Source organism: Laccaria bicolor, genomic scaffold (genome assembly GCF_000143565.1).
Source record: "Laccaria bicolor S238N-H82 LACBIscaffold_36 genomic scaffold, whole genome shotgun sequence".
Lineage (NCBI taxonomy): Eukaryota > Fungi > Basidiomycota > Agaricomycetes > Agaricales > Hydnangiaceae > Laccaria > Laccaria bicolor.
The window spans coordinates 276,042-294,376 of NW_001889907.1; the positions used below are offsets into that span (position 1 = coordinate 276,042).

General features: G+C 47.5%; 7 protein-coding genes across 7 annotated transcripts; 5 read left to right on the plus strand and 2 right to left on the minus strand.

The window, feature by feature from the left end:
* The first annotated feature begins 782 nt into the window (after nt 1-782).
* Nucleotides 783-2,364, plus strand: LACBIDRAFT_307647 (uncharacterized protein). Its single transcript, XM_001886168.1, has 7 exons — nt 783-1,029; nt 1,084-1,124; nt 1,181-1,312; nt 1,375-1,596; nt 1,648-1,859; nt 1,913-1,966; nt 2,019-2,364. Exons 1-7 carry the CDS (start codon nt 785-787, stop codon nt 2,112-2,114), a joined length of 1,002 nt encoding a protein of 333 aa, XP_001886203.1. The 5' UTR covers nt 783-784; the 3' UTR covers nt 2,115-2,364.
* A 227-nt stretch (nt 2,365-2,591) lies between these two features.
* Nucleotides 2,592-3,719, plus strand: LACBIDRAFT_307648 (uncharacterized protein). The gene is made up of 5 exons (XM_001886169.1): nt 2,592-2,816; nt 2,875-2,977; nt 3,041-3,101; nt 3,192-3,306; nt 3,360-3,719. Exons 1-5 carry the CDS (start codon nt 2,763-2,765, stop codon nt 3,558-3,560), a joined length of 534 nt encoding a protein of 177 aa, XP_001886204.1. The 5' UTR covers nt 2,592-2,762; the 3' UTR covers nt 3,561-3,719.
* A 323-nt stretch (nt 3,720-4,042) lies between these two features.
* On the plus strand, nt 4,043-4,777 carry LACBIDRAFT_307649 (uncharacterized protein; the record flags this gene model as incomplete). Its single annotated transcript, XM_001886170.1, has 4 exons — nt 4,043-4,130; nt 4,186-4,246; nt 4,297-4,411; nt 4,460-4,777. The coding sequence occupies 4 exons, from the start codon at nt 4,043-4,045 to the stop codon at nt 4,775-4,777; spliced, it is 582 nt and encodes a 193-aa protein (XP_001886205.1).
* Nucleotides 4,778-4,956: 179 nt separating this feature from the next.
* On the minus strand, nt 4,957-7,589 carry LACBIDRAFT_185962 (CYP63 cytochrome P450 monooxygenase-like protein; the record flags this gene model as incomplete). Its single annotated transcript, XM_001886253.1, has 16 exons — nt 4,957-5,097; nt 5,165-5,217; nt 5,270-5,449; nt 5,514-5,629; nt 5,676-5,731; nt 5,786-5,875; nt 5,931-5,955; nt 6,019-6,206; nt 6,257-6,372; nt 6,415-6,555; nt 6,616-6,672; nt 6,725-6,860; nt 6,912-6,924; nt 6,975-7,034; nt 7,090-7,227; nt 7,283-7,589. 15 exons carry the CDS (start codon nt 7,587-7,589, stop codon nt 5,173-5,175), a joined length of 1,668 nt encoding a protein of 555 aa, XP_001886288.1. The 3' UTR covers nt 4,957-5,097; nt 5,165-5,172.
* A 1,210-nt stretch (nt 7,590-8,799) lies between these two features.
* LACBIDRAFT_307651 (uncharacterized protein) lies at nt 8,800-8,997 on the plus strand (the record flags this gene model as incomplete). The annotated part of the gene is made up of 1 exon (XM_001886171.1): nt 8,800-8,997. One exon carries the CDS (start codon nt 8,800-8,802, stop codon nt 8,995-8,997), a length of 198 nt encoding a protein of 65 aa, XP_001886206.1.
* A 1,518-nt stretch (nt 8,998-10,515) lies between these two features.
* On the plus strand, nt 10,516-12,823 carry LACBIDRAFT_331816 (uncharacterized protein; the record flags this gene model as incomplete). Its single annotated transcript, XM_001886172.1, has 9 exons — nt 10,516-10,527; nt 10,560-10,691; nt 10,927-11,340; nt 11,411-11,488; nt 11,512-11,895; nt 12,087-12,221; nt 12,332-12,365; nt 12,387-12,457; nt 12,734-12,823. 9 exons carry the CDS (start codon nt 10,516-10,518, stop codon nt 12,821-12,823), a joined length of 1,350 nt encoding a protein of 449 aa, XP_001886207.1.
* Nucleotides 12,824-16,944: 4,121 nt separating this feature from the next.
* LACBIDRAFT_331817 (uncharacterized protein) lies at nt 16,945-18,088 on the minus strand (the record flags this gene model as incomplete). The annotated part of the gene is made up of 4 exons (XM_001886254.1): nt 16,945-17,088; nt 17,409-17,425; nt 17,561-17,811; nt 17,955-18,088. The coding sequence occupies 4 exons, from the start codon at nt 18,086-18,088 to the stop codon at nt 16,945-16,947; spliced, it is 546 nt and encodes a 181-aa protein (XP_001886289.1).
* Nucleotides 18,089-18,335: the final 247 nt, after the last annotated feature.

Consider the following 18,335-nt stretch of genomic DNA (forward strand, 5'->3'; position numbering starts at 1 on the left):
TTCTGTGGGCGAGTGGAATTTTTAGTCAGAAGTACTTGCCCCAGTCGGCAACCTTGACGCTTCCTCCGGAGTAAAGGAAACGACTTGAAGCAAGAGTTAGGCAGCTGATGATGCCTCTAAAATGCAGTTGACACCAAGTGTCTGCTCATCCGATCTCTCAGTCTCTCTCTCCGCCGATCCACCTTCTCCATCACATAAATCGCCAAGCCACACACACGCTTCACTTGAAATCAGCAGCTGTTTCTGCCACTCAGCTGAATTTAGAGCTGGAAGGAAGGCCTTCATTGAAAAGTTAACGACGGACGCTCTGCTGTGCCCCTAAGTAGGTGTGCATGAAGCGGACAACCGGGGCCACAACATTCCTACCTTCACAACTTGTTCACAACTCTCATGTAAGTATGTCAAAGTTCCCAGGAACTTGTTCTAGGCCATCGTCAAGCGCTGAGTCGATCACGCCGCCGCAGCCCGAAATTCCTTCAGCTTGAAGCTTGAGAAACCGATTCTTCAAAAGTTCGAGGGTGTACTTTGTCGATGAAGGCGAAGTGTATTTATGCATGGACTCAGGAGGCAAATTCAAAATTTGACAACGATTTTCGAGGTCAAATTCAGCTGTCTTGGCGCGCTCGATGGGGATAGCGTCTCTACCAAGCGGAGACAAACATGGAGACTTGATCAACCCTGCGTGAACATTTTTCCTCGTCCCTACCCCCATAAGCCCTCTACATTCAACTGTGAGGCGACCACCTTCCTCAACGCTCATCTCCCTCAACGCCCGTCGTCTACCATGCCTGTCGTTTGGCAACGTCACCCCCGCTACACGGTCCTCGTCGGCCTCGTCCTCATCGCTACCTTTTATTTCTTGATCCCTTACGCTCCTGAGCACCGGCCTAATGTCCATTTCTCGAGCGTCATGAGGGACAACGACCTGTCGTCTCGGGTAGAGCGCTCAACGCGTATCTACGACAAACTGCTCACGAACCGACAAGGGCTCATCAAGAAGTTTGGTCCGACACCACAGGACATTGCCGTGTAAGCAACACCTGATCTTGAATATTGGGCCACGCTGACCACCCTTTTCATCAGTTTCCCGCCTGATAAGGCACCTTGGCCTCCTTATACCGTTTGTATGTCTTTTCTGCTCGGCTACGTCGCGCTATTTTCTAACCCACGTGACGCACAGGGGACTTCTTCCCAGCAGCGTTCAATTGCCCACACGAGGTTGAGCGGCTCGGGGCCCTTGGAGACGGTGGGAAATGGGTTTGTGGTATCTCTCGTGTAGAGGAGAAACCGGATTGCGTCGTCTATTCCTTTGGTGAGCTTCCACGTCACAACTTTTATGACAGCAGAATTCTGATTGCGTGGGAATCTGAATAGGAATTAACTACGAGTCCTCGTTTGAGGCTGAGATTTTGGAGAATACCAAGCACTGTGAGATCTGGGGCTATGATTTCAGTGTAAAGTCCTTCGGACCTGAAATTCCAAAGTCTCTTGGCCACCGCACCCATTTCAAGGCCTTCGGATTGTCTGGCGCGGACAAGCATGGTCCTGACGACACACCGCCCATGTATACCCTCGAGACGCTCATGAAGATGAATGGTTTGTTTCTATCGCGCTCGTCTTGAATACGCGTTTATGACGGCTGTATAGGACATACCCATATTGATATCCTCAAGATCGATATTGAAGGATGGGAGTTTGATACTCTGACCACCCTTCTCAAACCATACGTATCTTCTGGACTCCCCGTTCCTTTCGGGCAACTTCAGCTTGAGATCCACATCTGGCAGAAGTCCTTCGCTGAGTACTTGGCATGGTGGGAGATGCTCGAGGCTGTTGGCCTCCGCCCATTCTGGACAGAGGTATGTCTGCTGTCGCCTTGCATCCATCTAAACGTATTAACACTTTTCGATAGCCCAACTTGGTCTACCAGAACTACAACAAGCAGGGCACATCTGAGCTCGCCGAGGTAAGTTGTTTGCCTGTCATGCCTCTGCTTCCATCTGATGGATCTTCGACAGTACTCCTTCCTTAATGTCAAGGGCGACAACATCTTCATCAAAGATCCCAAGAGGCCCTTCCATCCAGATGGTAATCATCCTCATGGACCTCAGTGAATACCCTTACACCCCCCTTCATCATTGCCACGATGAAATATCCGCCATTAATCGACTGTTGACGTCTCTACGAGCATCATGCGCCTCCTACGGACGGAACGGAATCTCAAGAAAATCCACCCGGCTGACCTGTCGTGTTGACATAAATAATACTCATACCCTTTTTATTTAAACCACCTGCTATTGCCGAATGGACCACTTGGACCCATTCGTGATCTATTCGTGATTTATGTATATATGGCTACATCTATTCCCCCTAATAGTCATGGTCCAAGCAGAAACTCTTAACGCCGTCCTGCGCGGGTTTGACATGCTGTCCGTAATTGAGCGCTGAGCGCTGTTCACCATATGGTGTTACGGACTTGGCGTGGACAGTTGTCAGGGTGATCACACGCCCGATCTTAGTCCGATCGCTTCTACCCCATTTACGGAAACAATAAATGAAGAAAATGCGGACGTCGTGCGGATGTGGGTGTCCTCATGTCCTCTTGACTTTCTCCTCCCTACCTGCAGTCATCCGTTTGTCGCACAGGATTTATACGCTCCCTCACGCTCGTTACTCTCTTCCCTCCCGACCACTCTCCTGTACATACCCCTCCTCTCCCTTGCCTCTGAATTGGGCGTTGATCGTCGCTAACAACACCTCAAATGGCCTTTAAATTTGATCTACCACTCCTACGCATAGGGCTCTATGGCGCCCTGGTGAGTCGGGGTGTTCCTTTTGAAATAATAAACTAATCGTCCGCGGCTCAACGAACAGGCCTTTTTCTCCTTCCTGGTGTTCTGCCTCTCAGCGGCAAGAATACAATATACCACACATCTTCGGAAAGGAGACACTTTGAATAACGGTATCTCATTTTATGGTGAGTGCCTTAGTCACCTTTTTTAATCAATGGCCAAGCTCATTCAAATGTAACGTTTTGAAGACCCCGTAGTGGTGGAGTTGCTCTTCACGGCACTCGTGACGATGCCGTGGTCGGGATTTATGTGGGTCCCACTTCGACTCGGCCTTCACGTTTCCAGGGCCCGTCCATTAGGTGGCCTTCGTACTAATCAAAGCCTGATTGACCCCTTTAGGATTTACTCCATCCATAAACGCCACGAGAACCGCTTTGTCTCCAAATTCCGTGACGAGATTATCGCGCTGTCCTTTTTATGGCTCTTTTGGATTGTGGGTACGGGAATTACGACCGTAAGTTTCGGCATCTTTTCCAGAAATGCATGGCTAAATATACATTCGTTCAGTCGTTTTGGGGAAACCTCGGCTTTTGTCAAAAAATAAACGCGTGTCGCGTGCTTTCTGCGCTTGTTGGGTTTTGCTGGCTGGGCTGGTTGACGCTTACGGCAATTTTGGCTGTTAGCCTGCTGTTTAGCATTGCGAACACTGCGTTTTTGGAACCGCTGCATGGCAGATGGGATCCGCGGCAAAGTCATTATCCTGCGTGAGATGCTGGACTCTAGGGAAGTTTTAAGTACCTAGGCTCTTAATGTTATGACTTCCTCGTAGAGGGAACGGTCTAGTTGCTTGTTGATTTATTAGTGTAGTTTGTTTGGATTTGATTTGGTGTATTGAAGTCTCTTATCACTCACACATCGACCAAACAAAATTTGAAACATACGAGGTGAATCAATTTAAACTAGACTCACCTGCACCACGGCTTCGTGTCAGCTTTTTTGAAACATATTTTTTCTCAATGGATCATGTCGTCACTGGTTCGTCACTCTGGTTTTTGATATAAGGTCAATTCATTTCTAGTCAACCCTCCTTCCGACCGCCAACCACATCCTCACCGCTATTTTCCGACCTAACAATGTCGATCCATCCTGTGCGATCCTTTCTGTGGGTTTTCATCGTAGGCATCGTCGTTTTATAGCTTCCTAGTAATTTACATCTTATCGGCGTGGTTTAGTTTTGTTGCTCGTCCGTCATGCTTGGGTTGACAGCTGACCGGATCCATTACACGAAGACCCTTCACGGCGGGGATGTGCTGACTTCAAGACAGACGCCGTTCTATGGTATGAATATCCCCTTTTCCTCGACATCCAATTAATAATCTGCGCGATTCTATAGATCCCATCGTAGTGGAACTTTTGGTGACCAGTTGTCTCGCAATATTGGCATCGCTGTGGTTGTATGTAATATTTATTGACGCCAACCAAGCACTCTAACCTCAAAAACTAGTTCTGCACTCATTATCGGCGGTGTCGCTGTCGCCGGTTTGGGAACATACGCCTTTGAGCAAGTCTGCATGTGGATTCTATGGGTCATGTTCCTCGTCGGGTCCGCAATCTTCGTGGTACGTTCCCTTATCTCTCCCCCTCAAAAAAGCTCACGCTTTTTTCAGCATAAATTCCCGCACCTCAAATTCTGCCGGGGTAGCCACCGCTTTTGTGGGATTTTGGAAACCATCAAAGCCTTCTCATTTATCCTCTGGATTCTTTTGCTCTTCCTCATCACCGCCAGCATCGCCAATATGTTCATGAACCATCATGACCTCATGGGTCCCGTGCATGGTCGCTCAGACACGGGTACATATCCTAATACCACGGCCACCACTACCACCACGGCAGCCCCCGCGAACCCCTACCCAGAGACCCGCGCCGTCGACCCCGCTAGCCGAGCTACTCAACCACAAACTGAATCCGCTACCTCGCCTGCTTAAACAGTGGCTTTCATCTCCATAATAGCCCTCCGAGTCCTTCGGTCCCTTCACAAATACAGTATTCTCAATATGTCCGACGGTTTTACTTGAGCGTCGGATTTACTTAATTGCTCGCCTTAACCAGGCGACTTTGTTATTCGTTCCTGCTGCCGTTCGTATTCTTCGTATCGTCACTTCTTGCTCTCGATGCGTCGTCGTTGTACCCTACGTTGGACCTGACTAATTGCTTGTGTTTCCATCCCTCGAAATAAAGTATACATCTGTACATTACCCATCAAATGCCAGATCCACTCCTTGCGTCCATATAGAGACGGCACGAGCTGCAAATTCGGCTTCAGCTTAGCACTAATGATACAATATGATAATCCAGCCCAACATACAACTTACATCTAGCATTATTGTTCACCAGTAGCTTCTTGCATCTTGACCCACAACCCGCCCTGTTATCCGATAATGGGGAACCTCGTGAAATCAACATTCAAGACAACTTACATTGGCATACATAGTCAAATGCATCTTCGGAAATACCTTCTCGGTCGCTTTGCGCCCTTTCGAATTGATCCAGGTCTTAGGTGGGAGAGAGTCCTGCGGAGCAGAAGCTAAGTCGAGAGAAATGGATTGGAAGGATTGGAGGAGCCGAATGAGCATAAATGACATTTCGTTGTACGCGAACTTCAAAGTGGACCCGAATGAAATTAGTCCGAGCAAATAACGTTTGAGAAAGATACGGATGCACCTGTTGACCTAAACAGATGCGCGGCCCGGCGTTGAAAGGGAGGAAGATGAATGAGTTCTTGATGAGGTATTTATTGACTCGGGCATCGAGGAATCGATCCGGATCGAATTGTTCAGCTGCTTTGATTAGAGATGTGAAAAAATGGAATGACAAAGGGCGTACCGTCTGGCCCCCAAAGATCTTGGCGTCGATGCATCATGAACACGGAATACAGAATCCTACATGATACAATTCAACAAATAAAATTCAGAGATGGTTCCTGGAAAGCGTACTTGGTACCAGCAGGAATATAGAAAGGTTTCTCGTTGGGGTCGGTTGATGGCCAGGTAGTGGCGTCGATGCTTTCTCTGACATTGAATGGTCTACAACAAGAGAAAAAACGTCAGTGACACCTTTCCGTATATTTATGTAACGTACACGATAGGGAAGAGCCGCAGAGTTTCTTTTGGCGCCCAAAGATATAAATTTAGATGGGTGCAGAGACATAGTGGCAGCCCACACATACCATTGATAACGGCACGGAGGTACTTCATCTCCCTAATATCATCATAATCGGGCCGACGAGACGCTCCGACTTTTGCCAGGATCTCCGAGCGCAACCGTGCCAGGACTGTAGGGTGTTCCGATAGGCAGTAGATGATGAAAGTGAGGGTGGCTGCCGTTGTATCTCTGCCTGCAATCATGATGTTTAATCTGTCCGAAAAATTCACCTAACGTTGAACAGCTCTGAGAGAGTAACGTACGTCTCATCCTTCAATACCACGGGATCAGACGTCAAGCTAACCAAATGATCGAGCAGTGTCTCCCCCTTCTCGTCCTCCAGTTTCACATCCCCTGAAGCGAGAGTATTCCGCCGTTTCTCAATAGCCTCTCTGACGATCGGTTCAATGAACGCGTTGACAATCTTCATCGGCGCCTTGGATTTATCTTGCCAGATCTCGAAGAGGGGCCAGATCCAGCCAAGACGCTCCCGGGTAGAAATGACCACCTGAGCAGCTAGAAAGGCCGACGCAAACGCGTCAGCTGCGTCGCTAAGTACTGGCTTGGCATGAGAGAGGTATGATGTATGGGGATAGGGAATGGAAGAAGAAAGGGAATGTACACAGTTCCCAAACAAAAACTCGGTGGCGGAGTCGAGGGTGAACCGGGACATTAAATCCTAAGAGTCCCAAAGTTGGTTTAGATCTACCCGACGGATGAAGCGTACTTACTTGAAAATCAACGGCGTAGCCTTCATGGAAACGTTGTTTTATCTTGAATACGGCTTGTTCAACGTGCTTGTCAAAGAGGTCAAAGTGGCTGATCTTGTCGCGGGTGAAGACGGGGCGGGTCATGGCGCGGTGGAATCTTTGATAGATTTCAATTACGGATGGGGAAGGAGCGCGGGCGCATACGCACTTCCACATTTCGCCTGAGATCAGCAGTGTGAGCAGAGAACTACGAGGAAGGAAATGTAGATACCGTCTGAATTAAAGACCCCTGTGCCGAGGACGGCACCCATGTTATAGTGGAAGCGTTCACCTATAGATAAATATTAATATTCGTCGGGCGGTTTAGAGGTCTCCGCATGACAGACCCTTCACGTAATTGTGAAAGTCCGTCGCCAGGACAGTCTTGATGTGCTCCGGGGAAGTGGTGAGTATCATATCAGACCAGAGAACGCGCAAATTGACAAGGAGCCCTTTTTGTTCGATAAGTTCGTCCAATCCATCACCTGGTGGCGTAATTGTATTAACATCTGAACCTTCCTGACAAAGTCGAGGACGCACCCGGATACCCGAATTCAAACTTCTCATTCATCGTCCTCAGAACGTCAAAATTTCCGATCCATTTGCCTTGCGCGACGGGTACGATACGAACTCCCAGCCTGGCCGCTTCACGGCGCTTGAATATCTGGTTCGCCACAATACGGATGGTGGCGCGAGCTGGAAAGCAGAGTAATGTCCCTGTTATCAGGATCCAAAGGGGGAGGTCGAGACCGACATATTTGTTCAGACCAACGACGATAGCTGTTGGGATGCTAAGAAATATCGCTCCACGGCCAAGAAAGTCAATTCCGGGGGTGATGAAAACCATGACCAGTCCTATTGGAAAGGAGAGAATATCGTCGTACTGAGCTTCCTATATATATATGTCACGGTCCATCGTGTGGCGCGGTGAGACTTTGCTCTTGTATCACCCCCTTGGAAATCCCAAGGAAAAGGTCACAAGGCAACCACCGTAAGGTCAAGCAGTTGGATTATCTGATGCGCAATCTCTGCCGGGCTTGCGTGGAGGTGCTGCTCGAGCGATGGGCCATTACGTAATGATGGCAGTAAAAATCATATGCACATGTCGGCAAAAGGTGGGTGGCCGCCAGATCAGAGCCGGCCAAGAGCCAGCGGTGGGTTAAAGCAAAGACGAAGCGTTGGAGTTCTGGAGAATTACATTTCGTAGTGTTGGATGGGTTTTGATTCTCCCTACTCACTTGATGCACCGTCGCCGTCGTCTTCGTTCGTCAACGATCAAGCCTTCAAGCCCAGTGAAAAGCCTGCCTGATAGGATATGCTGGTATTGGGTGAGAATGGAAAATGTGTTGAGATGCTCTTGAATTGGTAGTCCAAAAATACCCCATCAAAATTTGATCAAAATCATTGATGAATATCTCACCTAAGGCATGACACTGATTAGTGACAGGACCCCTTCTAAGGTCCATTCTTTGGCAATGAGTAATTGGCCTCCCAAGGCCTAGTGCCCACGCACTCCTCGGCGTCCTCGCTACTATAAATAGATGACATCCATCTCAGATCCTTTGGCACTGCGAGGGCTCCCTTTTGCCGGTCACTGAAAAGCGTCAGCGCGCTGGCTGCCACTCCTATTACTAACAACCGAGATATTTCTCTAAGTTCTTAGCGCCCACTTGGCGCACATGCTAACAACCGACATAAGTCCGACTTAGCGCCCACTTGGCGCCCTGTGCTATATTCCCACACCGATGGTTTCCGCTACATCATCATCCTACCATCCCAACGCCTTGGGCTCCGTGAGGAATCTCTGACAATCATCGAAGCTGATGAAAAGGCCAAGTTAGGGACGGAAGGAAGAGCGGAGGGAGGGGGGCGAAAAGGAGGGGGGGACGAAGAACGAATGCGGACGAGACAGTGAGACTCAGACTGTGCGCAGGCCCGTCGAAGAGGTTTCAAAGGGCTGCGAGGGTGAATAATTCGGTCAAAGCCCTGGAAACGTTGAAGGCGTGCGTTTTTTTTCGTGTTTCTTTCCTAGGTGCTTACCACTACATACCAGCTGTATGTACATCACACCCCTGCGCACCACGAACCCCCTAATCATTCCCCCACCACGTCTCGACCAATTCATCAAAAACACATTTGGGAATTATGAGCAAGTTCTCGGCTACCACTCCAGCATCCTCTCTCGGCTCTCTGAAGCCCGGAAGAAGGAACAGCCCCTCCTCAATATCTCCTCCATCTCTGCTCCTTATCTCTAACTCTTCGGGGAGTTTAGGGAAGCATGCATGGGGTACATCCCCACTTACACCCATGCGAAATATGCGAAATGGAAGATCGAGCATGAATGTCGGATGTGACCCCCAGGTTTAGGGCGTTCATCGAGGTTGGTTCCCTAATTGCCTCTCTTCATTGAACTCACCAGATGATGCAGTATGACTGAATGAGACTTCTTGAGGCTTTGTATGTTTCTTGAGCTGGCCGACTGAGCAGCTTATCAAGGTGGGGAATGCGTTTAGACGGTTGGAGCAGGAAACACATGGATTGGAGAGAGAGACAAAGGCGGTGCGAGATTCTGATTCAGATGACTGTCCAGGTCTGTGGCAGACCTTCAGAAGGTCGTTGAGATTATACGGTCCGCTGGCGAGGCAGTTGAGCCTCTCGTTCAGGCTGCACAGAAGAAGGTGGAGTTGGAGAGGTACGTGGGGTCGGTGTTCAGTAGGGAGGGGAGCATCGTGAGTTTGTTCTTGGTGTTCAACGTAAACGGACTGACATTATGTGCTTGGTTGGATAGGATCTTGACGCCCTATGTACCAGGGGAAGCCTTTTCGTGCGCTTACGGAGTGGAGTAGGTGGCATGATGTATCATGTGGTTCTCTCCATTACCGTATGCCTTACTGTCAGTATTGGTTGACTCGGCTGATGATCTTTTAGTGGTGATGCCAAGACCGAAAGTCAAAGACTGGGTGACAAGGTACCATGTTCAATACCGAGTCCGTTTGTCTCCTCTTCTTTTGCGTTGGGTCGTGTGGGTCTGGGAATGTAGCCGATCCCACTGGACGCGCTCTCCGCCATAAATTTCAATCATGCCCCCTTGGTCTTGACGTTAGCGTTGCACCAGGCATGGATGCACAGACGTTGAGACAGGTTTTGAAAGTCCATGTTTTGTAATGTAGATTTGATAACCAATCTACGGCACTCGTTTCTCCACCTAAACACTTGAAGATTTAGTAAATTAGTCGGAAGAATCAAATTATTCGTTGCATAAATTGAGATCGGTACTTTGCAGGGTAGTCGGACGATAACTTGTCAATGGTATCCTTAGTTTATAAACGAAATCGTCTTCACCCCTTGGGTACAGTCAGACTTTTATTTTTTTCCTCCATTTTAAAGAACTACCTATCTCAAAATGTTTCGGAAAGGTCACTGTACATTTTTGTTGAAAGATGGAATATTCTACCCGGAATTGAGTGCGCTACACAATTTATATGTTTTTTATTCCCAAGCGGACCGGCCCGGACACTCCCTCATGCGATTTTATGGACATGTGACCCAATGTTGAACAAGTCAACGTTCAACGTTGTCCCTCTTCATGCTCAACGAAGCTCACATACTGCAGGTACCACTCCACCCCTTGCCAACCTCACGATAGCACGGTTGTGCTTTGCCTAGCCGCCGGGCCCCTTGGCAATATTGCAAGGTCCAGGGGTCACCAAGTCCATGCTGCATCAGCCACCCCAAGCTTCATCTCACATCATACAGAGCCATCCACCCCCGCAATGTTCTACCCAGTGCCTTCAAATTCTGCCTGATGCCTCATTAGCCCTTCCACGCATCTGACAACATCATCCCATGCCTCATTCTTCAGAGGATGACAATGCTGAGAACCTACGGGGGCGCTGATACGTTTGTGTGGGGGTACGACGCTGCGAGGGACTTTGTTGAGCTTACAAAGGTACTGTTGCGATATTCATTTGTTTTTCTTTTTACTTATCTCTTCGTAGCATTCATCACAATCCTCGCCCCGACAAATGTACAAGTTAACGGCCTCAAGCATCCGAGATTGCGTCACCCACATCACCAGCCCGTCTTACGCAAGGATGCAGCAAGTGTACCCACCCTTCCCCGACCCCAGCTCTGGCGCCAACGCCGCGCGCTGTCCATGTTGAGAAACGAAGGGTATCGTGAAGAGGCTAGCAACTGGTGGCGTGCAAGCCAGCGCAACCAGCACTGGGAATTGGACTGAGTCGCACAGCTCTACGCCCTCTGTCAGCACGACACACAAACGGAAGGAAACAATTCAATCGCATCGCCCCCGCCTCCTGCCTTACCCACCCCTTGCTTGCACCTCTGGCTCGCGTTCTCCATCTGTACTTACTGGGTTTCGTTTCTACTCTGTCATCGTTCCCATCAACAGGCACGAATTCACCATTCATTTTTACGCATTTTGGCTCACCATTTGCTTCCACTGGACCACGGGCACGGGTTCTCTGTTCGCTCAAGCCCCAATTGATACAGCAACCTCCATGCGCCCCTTTATATTCCGTCCCAACGCGATTTTCAGGTTTTGTACCCCATTCGGTGACATTCCGATCCCATCAGGCGTAGGTGGTCCAGGCCAACAACACGCATGTCCCCTTCCTCTCCCGCCACATGATGGACATCTTATCGCAGACCCCCCTCATCCTGGTCTCGCCTAACCTGGAAACTCCAACATCTGCAAGCAAGATCGGTGCACTACGATTAACAAAGGTGCTCACTTCGGGTTGCTGCAGTGCACAGACAGCTCGGACAACAATCCTCTTCTTGCAATCGGTGTCAATGACGCGCTCCCACCCCGGCGCATGGGGATCAATATTGATTTCAACCAAACGGCAGCTGCCCTTATGGTCCAGCCTCCCGCCGCACCACCACCACGCCCACAACAACCAACATCCACACGTGGTGCCACTCGACACATCCCTCTAGTCCCTCACTTGGATTCACGTTGTTCCCTCCAGTTTGACGCTATTGGTCATCAAAGGAGCAGCCCCAGGACGTTTTTGAACCCTGCCCGACTGAGCCCTACGAATACGGAGTCGAGGCCTTTTCAGATCGAGTGGGATATTTTGCCACTCCTACATACATCGAATAGAATTGGTACATTTGACATATGGTCAGTAAGAAACATCTAAAATACGGGATAAAACATATCGTAACATTCAGGCGCGCGGAAATAGTGCGAGTGATCACTGGCATAAGCTATCATAAGTGCAAGTGCTAGGCACTTGCACTGACAGGCACTTGCACTGGCAGACACTTCCACTGGTATTAGCACTAAGATCTGCCACCTGATGCCCTTCTCATTTAGGATTTAGCAGGGAGTGCCAGGAGTGCTTATGACCTCAGAGGCCAATTCTCAATTGACAAAGAATGGACCTTAGAGGTTTCACGTGACGTCCAAACGTCATGCCAAGGGTGGAATATCTACCAAGTCCCTGACATTGTAAGATGTCTTGCAGTCGATTGCAGCTGCGTAAATTCATTGAAGTCCATTGAAGCTCCGACACTTTCATACTTTTCGGTCCAACTTGACAGCTAACTGCATAATCGTAGACCACATCTGAAATTTCACTTTGCGCCTTTGTCTGTGCGTAAACATCCGTTTTAGGCCGTGGCTATGTAAACCATGACGCCGATTCGCGCGCGCTGCCCATTGCTCCAAGTTCTAGCACCGTTTCGGTAGTTGCTCCAAATGCTCCAATCCCGCCCCGCACGTCATAAGGGTGGAGCAGTTGGAACTTGCCAACTTGGAAGGGCGTTCTACCTAATAACCACTGCAGCGCGCCTACGGGCGCAAAGCTCGCTACGGCGATTATGTATTGACCAATTCAAATAATATTTGCGTTATCGACTCACCCGCCACAATTGTTTGCGGCAGTTGGTCATTTATGTGACCGTCTAATGGCTGCGAGGAGCATATTATATTGGAGAAGGAAATGATCTGTTTAATATTAGCTGGCATGGCTGCTCGTCGCCGAACCGCTTGCGCGGTTCGCTCCTCGCAGCCAATGCAATTTGAACTTCGAGTCCATACGAGTCACTTAGAGGGCGCCAAACATGGCTAAACTTACCCACGCAAGAGCTTTGGTGGCTCGTAGGGTAAAACCCGCTACTCACGTAGCGAGCATACGGTTGTTTGTACAAATAAAGGCGCACAAAGTAAAATTTAGATATGGTCTACGGTTATGCAGTTAGCTGGAACTCGTAACCAAACAAACCCCTCCCACCACCACCATCACCATTCCCATCACCGTCACCACCCTTCGTGACTGCTGCCTCGCATCGTGAGCGTCCACCATGCGTGCCATGTCCTCCATGACAACTCCCCCCCGGTCGCTGCCTCTCCACAACGCCTATGGCCACCACTGCCCACTACCGTCATCAACCACCCACACCCACCTCAGCACACACACCAACACACGACGATAACGACAACAAAGGAGAACAGCCACATGACAACACGACGACAATGGTGACGGATGGATGACGCGACGTGGCGGTGACGATGGACGACGCGATGTGGCGGTGATGATGGACGACCACAACGACGATGGATGACCACAAAGACAGTGAACAACGGGCGACAACGATGATGTGAAGACCGATTTACGTGTGCTTCCTGCTTTGTGACAGAGGCATGGGATGATGGTAAGTGCAGATTTGTGTACTGCTTTTCGTAGGGGGATATACATATTTGGTAGCATTACTTTAGCATATACCACCAGGTCTCAGCACATTTAATAGAATGATTTTGCATATTTAAACTGATTTGTGCATGCTGAGAAGAAGTGTTGAGATGAGTTGAGAGCAGTGTAGCCAGGATACAATAGAAAGTGATGGGCATTCAGTGCAAAGTGTTGAAATCTGATGACATTGGTTAAAAGTTTGCGCCACCCGACCACAGCAGATATGACCACATTTTGTGCAAACCTCACCATAAATGTTCTCACTTTTTGGGCAGGGTATGTTCTGGTTGACAGCTTTGATGGCAACTGTCAACATCACATTTCAACACATCTCATTATATCTCAACAGACTGGCTTTCCACTGGGCTTCAAGCTTCAAGCTTCAGGACTCGTTAGCGGCGTGCACACCCAACATCGTGGACAGTTGAAGACTCAAAACAAGACGTGAATGAGCTATACAAGCAGACATTGTTTGATCAGAAAAAAGGGTTCTCAACTTATCCACATGCAACATGAGTATGTAGTACTAGCAGTATTACTGTACAAATACGACCAACTCTTCATCGATTTGGATTTTTTTTCTCGCCGAGATGGCCGAAAATTTTTCTTTTGAGTTAAGGTGAATAATTTTTTTTTTTTTTCTCCGATGTGATGCATGACGTGAAGACTTGGTTGCATTAGTACAGTAGTGGTGTTGGGCAATCCCTGCTAAGTGTGACAACCAGTGACATGCCATGTGACAGTGTCACATGGCCAATTTCTTGATACAGTAGAAGTTCTCATAGTGCATGATCTATGCATGCATAATTCTCATTAAGCATCACATTTGGGCTCTTCCCATGTTGGTTAGTCTTGGGTTTCGCATATCGCATAATGCATAACATTTTGAGGGCAAATATGCAGTATGAGATAGAATATTTTGGGGTTAATTAGGCAACACTGACAATAATTTAAGTGATTATTTTGTAGAAAATTTGAGATAAGTCCTTTATCTTGGGGAGACCATGATTGAGTGCTATCTAATCAATCTTTTGCTAGAAATTTTGCTGTCAGTATATGTTAAGTATTTGTCTCAGACATGTTCAAGGAATTTGAGTCTGATGACAAGAAGGAGGAGGACATCAGAATATGTGAGTTGAAGTGAGAAGGTGGAATGCCTCTCTCTCAATTATGAAGACAAAGAGACCTCTCTAGACCTCTCTCAAAGCCTGAGGGTGTTCCAAATCCAACTGAGGAGGGTGGAGACAGTGAAGGCAAGGCAGACATCGCTGAACCAGCAGAGAGTCACACTAGAGTCACACAATATGTCACGGTCACATTTTGTTACACCTATCTACACTGACATAAATCTAATAATGCATCGGAAATTGGCCCTTCCCAGCGTCATGCATTATGAGAACTTCTACTGTACATTGAGCTTGTACTTTCCACAACACCAGTTCAATATATTTTTTGCAATGGGTTTGATGAAATTAAGTGAATGAATCCACTGAGAGGGTTTTCCATGTAAAAATTGTATTTATTGCTCCAAAAATGCGCAATCAGCCTGTTTTCCCTGCCAAATTTGGCACTCTGGAGAGATTGGACTATAACTTTTTAACCACAGCACATATGAACATGATTTGTAGGAGTGTTTTACTTAGACTTTAAATTCCAAGTGATCTACAAGTCCAGAATTTTTATTTGTGGCCCTTATGCCAAGATAACCATTAAGAATGGGTACTTTAACAGGGTTTAGGGGTAATAACTAAAAGTATGGACTTGTAGAATTGAAGCCACATTGTAATGTTGAAGTCTGCATCCAAGATCATGATCGAGGATGATCGTGTTATGTAACCGCTACTATATATACTGTACAGGGGTTCATTCCTTCCCTCAGTTGCTCTTCCATATTGGCTGAGGTGAGTAACGGATCCTGCCTTTACTATATCATTGGACTGACTCAAGTACTACTCATAGGGTATAATAGGTACGGTTTCTAATGATATCCAGTTGCTCTTCCATATCGGCTGAGGGTATACTAGTCCTTTTCCAACAGGTTATGGGCCTATTTGGTTTCTAGGTACCCTGCTGTACTTGTTGACCAACATTATCTTTTGATTCACAATGACTGTAGGCAACCCTTCATCAGACAACCCTGCATCACCTTGCCCAATCTCTTTGTTATCTCCTTTGCCCAACACCCCCTTTGCTAGCGACACTTCCCATCCTTCCATTCCCATTCAGAGTGTCAAGGAATCTAGCTGGGGGGACGTGGTGATTCTCAACAAAAATATGAACAACTATGCACTGTGGAGCTGACATGTTGTACACATTCTGCAGCTCTCTTCTGGTCTTGACCAATATCTCAATGGCTCCCTTCCTACTCCTGACCCTCATTACAAATCTCGCACGAACCGCCATTGGAAGCTGAACAACGCTGCTATTCAGGCGTTCCTCTTCTTGAAATGTGCTTCGTCTGAACACCAGTTTATCGAAAGCTGTTCAATGGCTGAGGATATCTGGAGCACGTTGAAGAAACACCATGTACACCAGGTCAAATGACCCAAGTTACTCTCATACATGAGGCTCTATCTGTATGCTATTTGTCTTCCATCCCATTCGCCAAAACAACTCTCATTTTATGCAATCTCAACTGTCATATCTGGGATATGGGCACTCCTACATCGGAAGGCTTCCTGTGCATACTTATGTGGGCCGATTTAACGGGATCTCCCGGATCGCAACCGAAAGGGGAAGGTGCACGTGACCACGTGACCTGGCGCGTCGCGTCCTCCTCCCTCTTCTCGTCCTCCCCCGCCGCTTCGTCCCACTGATTCGTCCCCTCCCAAAATTTCGCTTGTGGTCAACCATTTTGTATTTATTATACCCGAAAATGCAAAAAAATTCCCAGTACTGACTTTCCCTGGGCAAATATGCTGCCCTTGTCCAAAATGGACCTCACATCACATCCTTGATTGGGGCCTGGGTGCTGCCAAATTCTTGGGAAATATACAAAACTTTCAGAGTTTCTTTGGTGGACCTGCCACTGCATGTTCACCCCTTTTTTTGCTCTTCAAAGAGATATTTGGAAGGTGGTTTGCTGCAAGAGACTGAAAATAAGTCAGAAAAGCACACATAAGTCGGCATAACTGCTTATGTGGGATGGATTTAGCTTAAATCAAGTTCAATTTAGTGGATTTAACACCCCGTGATGCCAACCAGCTCAATTTAAGGTGTATTTCCATGAGCTGGCCTATCCCTGCACCCGATTTAAGGGTCTTTCGGCTCAGGGACCTAACCCTCTGCTATATCACATTGGCTGAATGTTTGTGTTCTGTCATTTAGGCCTTAAATTCATGTAATTCCCATGATATTGCAGGTAATTATATTTACATGAGATGTATATTATGAGGCAAAAAAGAAGTTTCAAAACTAAACCTAGCCTTCCATTTCCCAAGATTGACGAGATCTTCGAGGGGGGCACATGAGCATTGAGTCCTAAATATCACGCGGCATCGCATAGTGTTGAGCGCGTCGCGTAATGCCGAGCGTGTCACGTAATGTCGAGCGCGTTGCGTAGTGTTGAGTGCGTGGCGTAGTGTTCAAGTTGAGCGCGTGGCATAGTGTTGAGTACGTGGGGTACTGTTGAGCGCGTCGCGTGGCCTAGTGCCGAGTGCGTCGCCTGGGTTGGCCACAACAAAGAGGGGGTTGCAAGAGGGTCGAGAGAGATGCAGGCGAGATGAAAGGGGTGGAAGTCAGGGTAGAAGGGCTTTGGAAGAAATGATTTCTCACGAAAAACGGAATCCGCTGATGGGCGCAATTTACTGAATTTAACATTCAGTCCCTTAAATCGAGTGAAATAATTGTACTTATGCTTCTAGCATTATCTGCTGACGACTTTCTTTCTGCTGTCTGTGATTCCATTGTTACTGGTCTATCATCTGCCATATACGTCAGCTCACATTGTCGACCGTCTTGACTATGAACAACAGGCTTGATCTATGGCTACCACTCAGACTGTAACTGTACCGGCTGAAGCTCATGTCGCCCGAGGTTCATGCACTTTGGATTCCAAGCAAACCATATGCTTGAATTGCAAGAAACCATGACACACTGCTGAATTTTGCATTCAACCTGGTGGTGGTATGGCTGGCACAATACTTTCCATTCCTCCACTGATTCCTGAAATTCCAGTAGGATTCCTGGAATTCCAGTAGGATTCCTGGAATTCCAGTAGGATTCCTGGAATTCCAGTAGGATTCCTGGAATTCCAGTAGGATTCCTGGAATTCCAGTAGCATTCCTGAAATTCTGGTAGGATTCCTGGAATTCCACAGGATTCCGGCCGGAATCGACAGGAATCCAACTGGAATCAACAGAAATTGAACACTAGAACTTCTGGTTAATTAATTTTGGACCCTGAATCTCCTTCTTTAGGTCAGACAAATAGAATTGTAGCACTAAATCTTTGACTAAACAAGGGCATAAGGCATATGACTAGTTACTTACTAATGCATGGACTTATTTATTTCAATCAGATTCAGAGACATTAGATTCTGCATGTTGTTCATCCAAACCCAAGTCTTCATCATCACTTTTAGTCTCCTGAGACTTTGCTTTGTGTTTCTGTTGAGTGAGGACATGTTTTGTGTGATAAAACAACATTACATGTAAAAACCAGTTGAAATCTCCAGGTTTCATGTGTTTGAGAAGCTCAAATCCACCCAGCCATGCATTCAATTGTTCACATATTGTAGTATATTCAGTAGAGCTACATAAATCTATTCTATTACATTCTGAAGTCACCTTATACTGATAGCTTCATATTCTTTCAAAATTCAGAAGTCAAATTTAAATAGAAATCAAATTTTACTGTATTTCAATTATAAC

Excerpts from the sequence above, each read along its gene's own strand:
- LACBIDRAFT_307647 (XM_001886168.1), top strand. The coding sequence starts at position 785 with ATGCCTGTCGTTTGGCAACGTCACCCCCGCTACACGGTCCTCGTCGGC. Across the intron at positions 1,313-1,374 it reads TTGCGTCGTCTATTCCTTTG|GAATTAACTACGAGTCCTCG; the intron begins GTGAGCTTCCAC and ends GAATCTGAATAG. Across the intron at positions 1,860-1,912 it reads TCCGCCCATTCTGGACAGAG|CCCAACTTGGTCTACCAGAA; the intron begins GTATGTCTGCTG and ends ACTTTTCGATAG.
- LACBIDRAFT_307648 (XM_001886169.1), top strand. The coding sequence starts at position 2,763 with ATGGCCTTTAAATTTGATCTACCACTCCTACGCATAGGGCTCTATGGC. Across the intron at positions 2,817-2,874 it reads TAGGGCTCTATGGCGCCCTG|GCCTTTTTCTCCTTCCTGGT; the intron begins GTGAGTCGGGGT and ends CTCAACGAACAG. Across the intron at positions 3,102-3,191 it reads ATGCCGTGGTCGGGATTTAT|GATTTACTCCATCCATAAAC; the intron begins GTGGGTCCCACT and ends TGACCCCTTTAG.